Genomic DNA, 7,700 nt, shown 5'->3' with positions numbered 1-7,700 from the left:
CATGTCTCTCTGTTCCTTTCTCCTGTCCCCAATTTCATGTCATCTTTCTGTTCCCTTCTCCAAAGCCCCAAGATCCTTCAAAATCTGTTTCCATGAAGGAGCTGATATCATTTAAATCAACGCTTCTCACACTTCACTATACATGTGAATCAACTGGGCATCTTGCTCAGGCGCCGATTCTAAGTCAATAGTTCTAGGGTGGGGCCTGCTTTTCTCACTCATTCCTGGTTATGCCCATACTGCTCATCCATGGGGTATGTTCTTATGGTTGAAGATGCTGTTATCTTCTTGACAGGAGTATTTGCTCTTTCAGTCTTGTCTCCATCTGGAAGGAAGGCCTTTGCCCCCAGATTACAGATGGCCATCTATCCAGCAGCAAGTGGACAAGCTACGTTTGGCATTTGCTCCTTCATTCACTTTGGCAGCAGGGGATCCTTTTTGGGACGAAAGACCAGAGGCTGAGTTGGAGCAAAACCCACCACAGCGGGGAGGAGTGCTTCCTGATATCCCGGCTGGGGTGAACCTGCCCCTTCTGCAGCAAGACTTGGCCAGGCTCTCACAGCAGCCCTCCTTAGCCTCTTCCCCGGCCAGACCCTGAGCCATGCATGGGTTAGGGACAAAGGTGGCCTTGGTTAATCTCAGCTTTCTGCCCTAAAGGAGCACAGCTCAGCTCCCCGAGTAAAGTCATCCAGGCCAGTGGGACAAGGCCAGAAGCCCTGTCCCAGGTGCCCCTTTTCCTGCCACCCAAATGTGCTGCTGTGGTGCCCTTTGGGCCCATGAGGACTGCCAGGGCTCTGCTCCTCCGCCTCCCAGTCCTGGAAGATGAGAAGCTGCTGTCGCTCCCCAGTTGCCCTCGTCCAGCTGTCAGGACCCCTCAGCAGAGGGCAGGGCGCCAAGCCTTCCCGCTTGTATGTGGCTTATTGTCTCTTAGGCTGGCGGGGCTGCGGAGGAAGGAGCCCACAGCACACCCAGGGCACACCCCCACCCAGGAAGGGGGAGGTGGGTGGGCTGGCGTCACTTAGTCTTCCCCTGCCCCCTACCCTTCCCCGCCTGCCCCTCCCCAGCTCCCTATTTGGCCATCCCCCTGGTTGCCCCCTCCCCTTCCTTACATGGTCTGGGGGCCCCCTGGCTGATCCTCTCCCCTGCCCTTGGCTCCATGAATGGCCTCGGCGCTCCTCAGTGGTGCGAAGGCGACCAAATAAGGCAAGGTGGCCGACCGGGCCCCCCACCCCTGCCCCCGGCTGCTGCAACTGACCCCGTCCATCAGCGCGCTATAAAGCGGCGCGCCGTGCGCCCGGCACCCAGCGCCTGCCGCCGCCCGAGCCGAGCCGAGCCCGCCCGCGGACGGTGAGTCAGCGCCCTGCGCCCTGCGCCCTCCCTCCCCGCGCAGCCACCGGCCGTCCATCGCCTTGAGCCAGGGGCCCGCGCTCCTGCCTCTCCGTCACTTTTTTTTTAAGACCAAACTTTTCGATTTGGTTCTAACTCCTTTTGTCCCGGCTCGTCACAGAAGAGGGGCGCGCGGAAGGGGAGCCCTGCGGCCCCCCACGGGGCGTCTGGGGTTCCTGCTGTCGTGTGCTTTTCCCTTCACCTGGGGAACGGGCATGGGAGTGTGGATGGGGCCGAAGAGGGTTCCCAGTCGGTGAAAAGGCGAAAATGTCAAGGGTTGGAGAGGACCTGCTAAGGGGTGACGGTCCCTCCTTGCACCGGGGCAGAGGGTGAACCTCCTGGCCAGGGAGCCTTGGGTGATTCCTCTCCCCTTCTCTACGCACCCCGCCCCCCAATCTCCCCAGCTTCTTCCTGCCTTTCTTTTTCTGCCTCAAGAGGAAGGGAGATGGCAGGCGCCCCACCCTCGAAACCCCCTCTGCCCTGTCCCCTCCTCCCGGGGCGCGGAGAAGGCCAGCTCTGCAGGCGCTGAGCGCGGGCCGCCCCCCTCTCCTCAACCTGCAGACCCCGCTGAAGCCGTGCCAAGATGTGCGACGACGAGGAGACCACCGCCTTGGTGTGTGACAACGGCTCCGGGCTGGTGAAGGCCGGCTTCGCGGGCGATGACGCACCCCGCGCGGTCTTCCCTTCCATCGTGGGCCGCCCGCGCCACCAGGTAAACTTCCCGCCCAGCCACACCCCACACCCCTTCCTGCCCCCTCTTCAGCCCAGCAATCTAGGCATGTCTCACCTGACCCTCTTGTTTCGTGAAATCCTTAGGTCAAATAAGGAAAAGATGGATTAGCTTCAAAATTCAAGCCAAGACAAGCAATACACCACCCTCCAACATACCAGAAATGTACACATTCCCTGGAGCCACTACAGGGAAGCAGCTCTCCCAGGGTCCAGCTCCCTATGTGAAAAGGCAGCAGCTTCTCTCCTCCACCCCTGACTTGCGTTTTTAGCCTTCAGTATCCTCCTCTACCTCTTACACACCTTACTTTTTTCCTTGACCTCCCTTTTCAGTCCTGTTCAAAACATTAACTTCTCTCAACCAACAAGGACCCAACCCACATTCTTCTCTCCTATTCACAGCCAGTTTACAAGGCTCCCCCAAAATGTAATCTATCTGCTTCCTGACTGTTGCATTTTTAGAAGCCAGGGGTGACAGAGGCAGTAAGTGCCACGGTGAGAGTGACATACCACCTTGTTTATTAACAGAAATGCCACCTGCCTGGCCAGCCAGGCTGCCAGGAAGGAGAGCCGTAGTCCTCAGTGTTGGTGAATGATGGGTACTCCAGGACAGCGCCGGCCGGCTGGATTTCATGGGCAGCGTGATAATGGCATACCAGCCCATCTTTTTATATTCACTTGATGAATGTCAAAATCTTTTCTTAGGAGAAATACAATGTGTCATTAATTTGGTCATTCCATAATGTAGTCATTTATATTCCGGTTGACATGGGTGATGAGCTGAATAATTTAATGAAGACATTATGGTATTTTTAAAATGAGGTGAGGCTCTGCTTCTTTGATGAAATAGCTTCATTCCTCTCCCCCCAGTTATATTCTAAACAATAGAATTATACCTCTTGGGGGCAGGGAAGGGGAGAAGGTACTAGACTGATTTTAAATGATATTTCTAAATTGGGGTAAAACCCTATTGTTTCTTATTTCTGGTATTTATAAGACTGGGGCAGTTAGATGTAAATTTATAAGGCATCAGTTATATTTCTGGCATGGTGGGAGCTTGATTTTCCCATCTTTTTCTTTTTATAGGGAGTCATGGTGGGTATGGGTCAGAAGGATTCCTACGTAGGTGATGAGGCCCAGAGCAAGCGAGGAATCCTGACTCTCAAGTACCCCATCGAGCATGGCATCATCACCAACTGGGACGACATGGAGAAGATCTGGCACCATACCTTCTACAACGAGCTCCGCGTGGCCCCCGAGGAACACCCCACTCTGCTCACCGAGGCCCCGCTGAACCCCAAGGCCAACCGCGAGAAGATGACCCAGATCATGTTCGAGACCTTCAATGTCCCCGCCATGTATGTGGCCATCCAGGCAGTGCTGTCCCTGTATGCTTCTGGCCGTACTACAGGTATGTTTGGGCTGTGGGGACAGTCACTGATGAATCACATTCCCAAGTCATTGACCTAGCTGTGAATCAGTTTCCCAACTGGAAAAGGAATGATCCCTTCCCTCACGCTCCCTAGGAAGGTGTCTGTGCGAAGAGAGAGAGCCAACCATAGGGCCCTGAGGCTAGTTTCAGAGCACGCTTATTTCTGAGAGCTGAAAGCACGTGGAGTTAGATCTTCTCTTACTTAAAGTATGTGATGCCATGTATTGAGACTCCGCGCAATGTGTCAACCTGGTATATAGCAGGCATTGGTATGTGTTCATACCATCACAGCCCCTGGGCAAACATCCCCAAGGAGAACCCACATTCTCTGCAGGGTCTGAGTCAAAAAAGAGAGAAATGTGTAAGTTAGATGAGAGGAAAGAAAAACACGCCTGGATGCTTACATAATGTGCTAATGGCTGATAAAAGGAATGGTCATTTGAAAGTGTCCTGGGGAAATTTTTCTACTGCAATATTTTAAAGGATGAGCTGTTGCTGGCTTCAGATTTAGCATCGATTATGCTCATTTTTATTCTTCATGTGTAAGAGATCTAATTTTATCTGGACCCATGCCCAGGGCTAGTTTATCTCAGCCGAGATTTGAAGTAGGCTTCAGTAGTTATGTCCTCAGGGATTTACCTGGTTCTCGTCTATTTCACCTGACAGGCATTGTTCTGGACTCTGGGGATGGTGTAACTCACAACGTCCCCATCTATGAGGGCTATGCTTTGCCCCATGCCATCATGCGTCTGGATCTAGCTGGTCGGGATCTCACTGACTACCTCATGAAGATCCTCACTGAGCGTGGCTACTCCTTTGTCACCACAGGTGAGTGTGTGTGTGTGTGTGTGTGTCTCATCTGCCACAGTGTATGTCTGCTTTTTTCTTCCGCCAGCGAACCCACTTACCTCCGCACAGTTGACTTCGTTCTTCAGAGCTTGACTGTGATACCTTCTGTTTCTACAGCTGAACGTGAAATTGTCCGCGACATTAAAGAGAAACTGTGCTATGTCGCCCTGGATTTTGAGAATGAGATGGCCACGGCTGCTTCTTCCTCCTCCCTGGAGAAGAGCTATGAACTGCCTGACGGCCAAGTCATCACTATTGGCAACGAGCGCTTCCGCTGCCCTGAGACACTCTTCCAGCCCTCCTTCATCGGTGAGTTGTAGGGTCTGGTACGGAGGCACCGCTTGTCCCTGAAAATCTTGGGGTCTCCCAGAGTAAAATCTATTGAAATCAAGAAGGATTAAGGGGCCTTTGAGTTAAAAGAAGTCATGGCTTGAAGTCTCACACAGCTCAGCCTCATGTCTTGATGACTCACTAAAGGCATGGCCATCGCTGTTCTGTTACAGTACTATGATAATGGATGACACATTGACTTCATCTCAAAATAAAGGATGAGACAGAGTAGTAACTGAATAATCCATATCTGCAGGAAAGGGATGATTACTCAAGAGTGCTGACTTATTCCAGTAAGTTCCATCACAAAGTAGCTAGACTTTCCTTTTAAGTTACTCATTGTTAAATGCAACAACAATCCCACTCATACTAATAACTGGACACTTACATGTCCTCAAACATCTTTCCCAAGGAATGATTTCCAGTGGGAAGCATGTCAGGATCTTTTTTCAGTCCATAAATAAAAATTGCATTAGTTTAACTTAAATATGCGTCTTATCCTTTTCCAATACATCTCCATACATCTGATGGATACAGCAAGTATTCGCTCCAAACAGGTGCTAAACACAGTTGTTCGTTTCTTGGCAGTTGTGGATTGACCGTCAGCACTTTTAGGGACACCTGTTCCACAAATGCCCTGCAGTGCAACTTATAGAGGAACATATGTTTCAGAGACAAATGGTGACATTTCGCCAACACAGAAGAACCCTGTTCTCTTCCCTCCACCATGGTGCCCTGGCCTGAGTGCACTGCGATTTTTTTTTTTAACTTCTTCCTAGGTATGGAATCTGCTGGCATCCATGAAACGACTTATAATAGCATCATGAAGTGTGACATTGATATCCGCAAGGACCTGTATGCCAACAATGTCTTATCTGGAGGTACCACCATGTACCCTGGTATTGCTGATCGCATGCAAAAGGAAATCACTGCTCTGGCTCCCAGCACCATGAAGATTAAGGTAAAGACTTCTGGGGTGGGGGAGCCAAGGCTGGTCTTGGTATTCCAGGCAGAACTGCATTCCTAACTCCTTTCCCCTCACACTTAGCTTCCTGTCTCTTATAAACTTTAACTTTTAGCTTTTCTAGCACTTTTTCTAGCACTTTTTCTGATTTTTATAGCACTTATCCCAAGATAGGAGACTTTAAAAACACTTTCAAGCAGTGGAGAAAAATAAATCTTTGAAGAAAAAAACAAACCTAAATATTTGAGCACATTTTAAAAGTCCCCAACTTTTGAGCTAACCTCCACCATGCATTTAGCTTGTTGCCATATTATACTCTGGTTCAGAGAAGTGGGGAAATCCTATTTGTAGGGTCTTTGATAATGGAAATAATGAAATAGAGGAAAGTTTATCAAAGTTGACTCAGTTGTATTAATTTGTGGTATGAAGTATCTCACATTACAGTGATTTAATAGCTAATATTTTTTCTGTGAATCTCCCCAACATGTTGCTTGCTCTGTTGCTTTGGAACATCAGAGTTCATTGGAAGCTTTTGCTTTCTTTCTGCAGATTATTGCTCCCCCTGAGCGCAAGTACTCTGTCTGGATCGGGGGCTCCATCCTAGCCTCCCTGTCCACCTTCCAGCAGATGTGGATCAGCAAGCAAGAGTATGATGAGGCAGGCCCATCCATCGTCCACCGCAAATGCTTCTAAGGTGCCTTGTCTCTTGTCCACCTTACATTCAGGATGACAGTATTATGCTTCTTGGAGTCTTCCGAACCACCCTCCCTCATCTCTCATCCATCATTGTACAGTTTGTTTACACATGTGCAATTTATTTGTGCTTCTAATATTTATTGCTTTATAAATAAACCAGACCAGGACTTGCAACCTACAAAAGCCTCTCATTTCTTTTTTGGGTAGGCATGGGGTGGGGCCAGTGATTGCTTCCTTCAATCTGTGAACTCGTATATTGGCAGCTTTGACACCATGTGCACTGTAATATTACAGCACCACAAAGTCCATCAGATGAATTAGTGTGACATTTAGCTGGGGGTTACAATACTGAAGTTTGATTTTATACTTTGGGACAAAATCATGAATATATTTCACATCTGAAAAGTAGATTAGGTTTAGCTCCATATAAGCAAGAAATGGCATCAGTTAACACAATTCTTTAAGACTGATTGCTACAGATGACACTGAAAATTGTTGTTTTAGCATATGTTCCAGTTGTTTTTGTAACTTTGCAGAAACCACATATATATTGGTAATGAGAAAGTCAAAAATTATTTTCAATAAATTAGCTTAAATTCTTAATTCTTGGACTCTTTAATTGTTTTCCTGAGGGCTATGCATGTTAATGGTGAAACACTGAGGCTAGCGGACAGTTAAGACCAGCCACATCCCATTCCAAATACCCCCAAACAGATGAAGACCATTGTGTGTGTTCAACACAAATGAGACAAAACAGGTGCCAGATACTTCTACCTAATGAAGGCCTAACTTGTGGGACAGAGGTCTTCATTCTCTTCACTTCTTGAAATCTTGGGATCTTAGGTTGAGTGAGGTAAAGACGACGAAGTCCTGAGAGGTCAAGGGGAACAGAAAGTCACAATGTTGCTTTTACTCCATGCTAGACTGTCTGCAAAGTGTGGCGGGGGCAGTGCTGTGGGTAGCATCCAAAAGAATCAGTAATGCTCTTTGAGAGGCTCACGTATACCACACAAAAGCCCAATATGTGTGGTCTGGGAGGCTTCAAGGAGACGGACATGGGTCTGGGTCTTGAAGAATAATTAAGAATTAGAGAAGTGAGAAGAGCAGGGAGGAACTCTCAGGAGAAGGATATGGGGCAGAAGCCAGCATACAAGGCACAGGGCAGGCTGGTGGGAGCCAATGAATTTTAGGAAATCAATTGGGAAAGGTAGATTTCAACTTGATTGCAGAAGCTTTAAAATTTTTCATTTTCAAATTAATTGTTCATGAACTGTTAGACCGTTTGAATGGATTTAATTAAACTTTCATCTATTG

At 48.6% G+C, this 7,700-nt stretch overlaps 1 protein-coding gene across 1 annotated transcript; it reads left to right on the top strand.

Moving 5' to 3' along the window:
• Positions 1-1,182: 1,182 nt before the first annotated feature.
• ACTC1 (actin alpha cardiac muscle 1) lies at positions 1,183-6,569 on the top strand. Its single transcript, XM_004421383.3, has 7 exons — positions 1,183-1,347; positions 1,948-2,098; positions 3,202-3,526; positions 4,214-4,375; positions 4,514-4,705; positions 5,506-5,687; positions 6,240-6,569. Exons 2-7 carry the CDS (start codon positions 1,970-1,972, stop codon positions 6,381-6,383), a joined length of 1,134 nt encoding a protein of 377 aa, XP_004421440.1. The 5' UTR covers positions 1,183-1,347; positions 1,948-1,969; the 3' UTR covers positions 6,384-6,569.
• The last annotated feature ends 1,131 nt before the right edge of the window (positions 6,570-7,700 follow it).

Source organism: Ceratotherium simum, chromosome 3, assembly GCF_057802395.1.
Source record: "Ceratotherium simum simum isolate JZ-2026a chromosome 3, ASM5780239v1, whole genome shotgun sequence".
Lineage (NCBI taxonomy): Eukaryota > Metazoa > Chordata > Mammalia > Perissodactyla > Rhinocerotidae > Ceratotherium > Ceratotherium simum.
The sequence above is the reverse complement of the archived record's forward strand: the minus strand, read 5'-3'. Positions and strand labels throughout refer to the sequence as shown.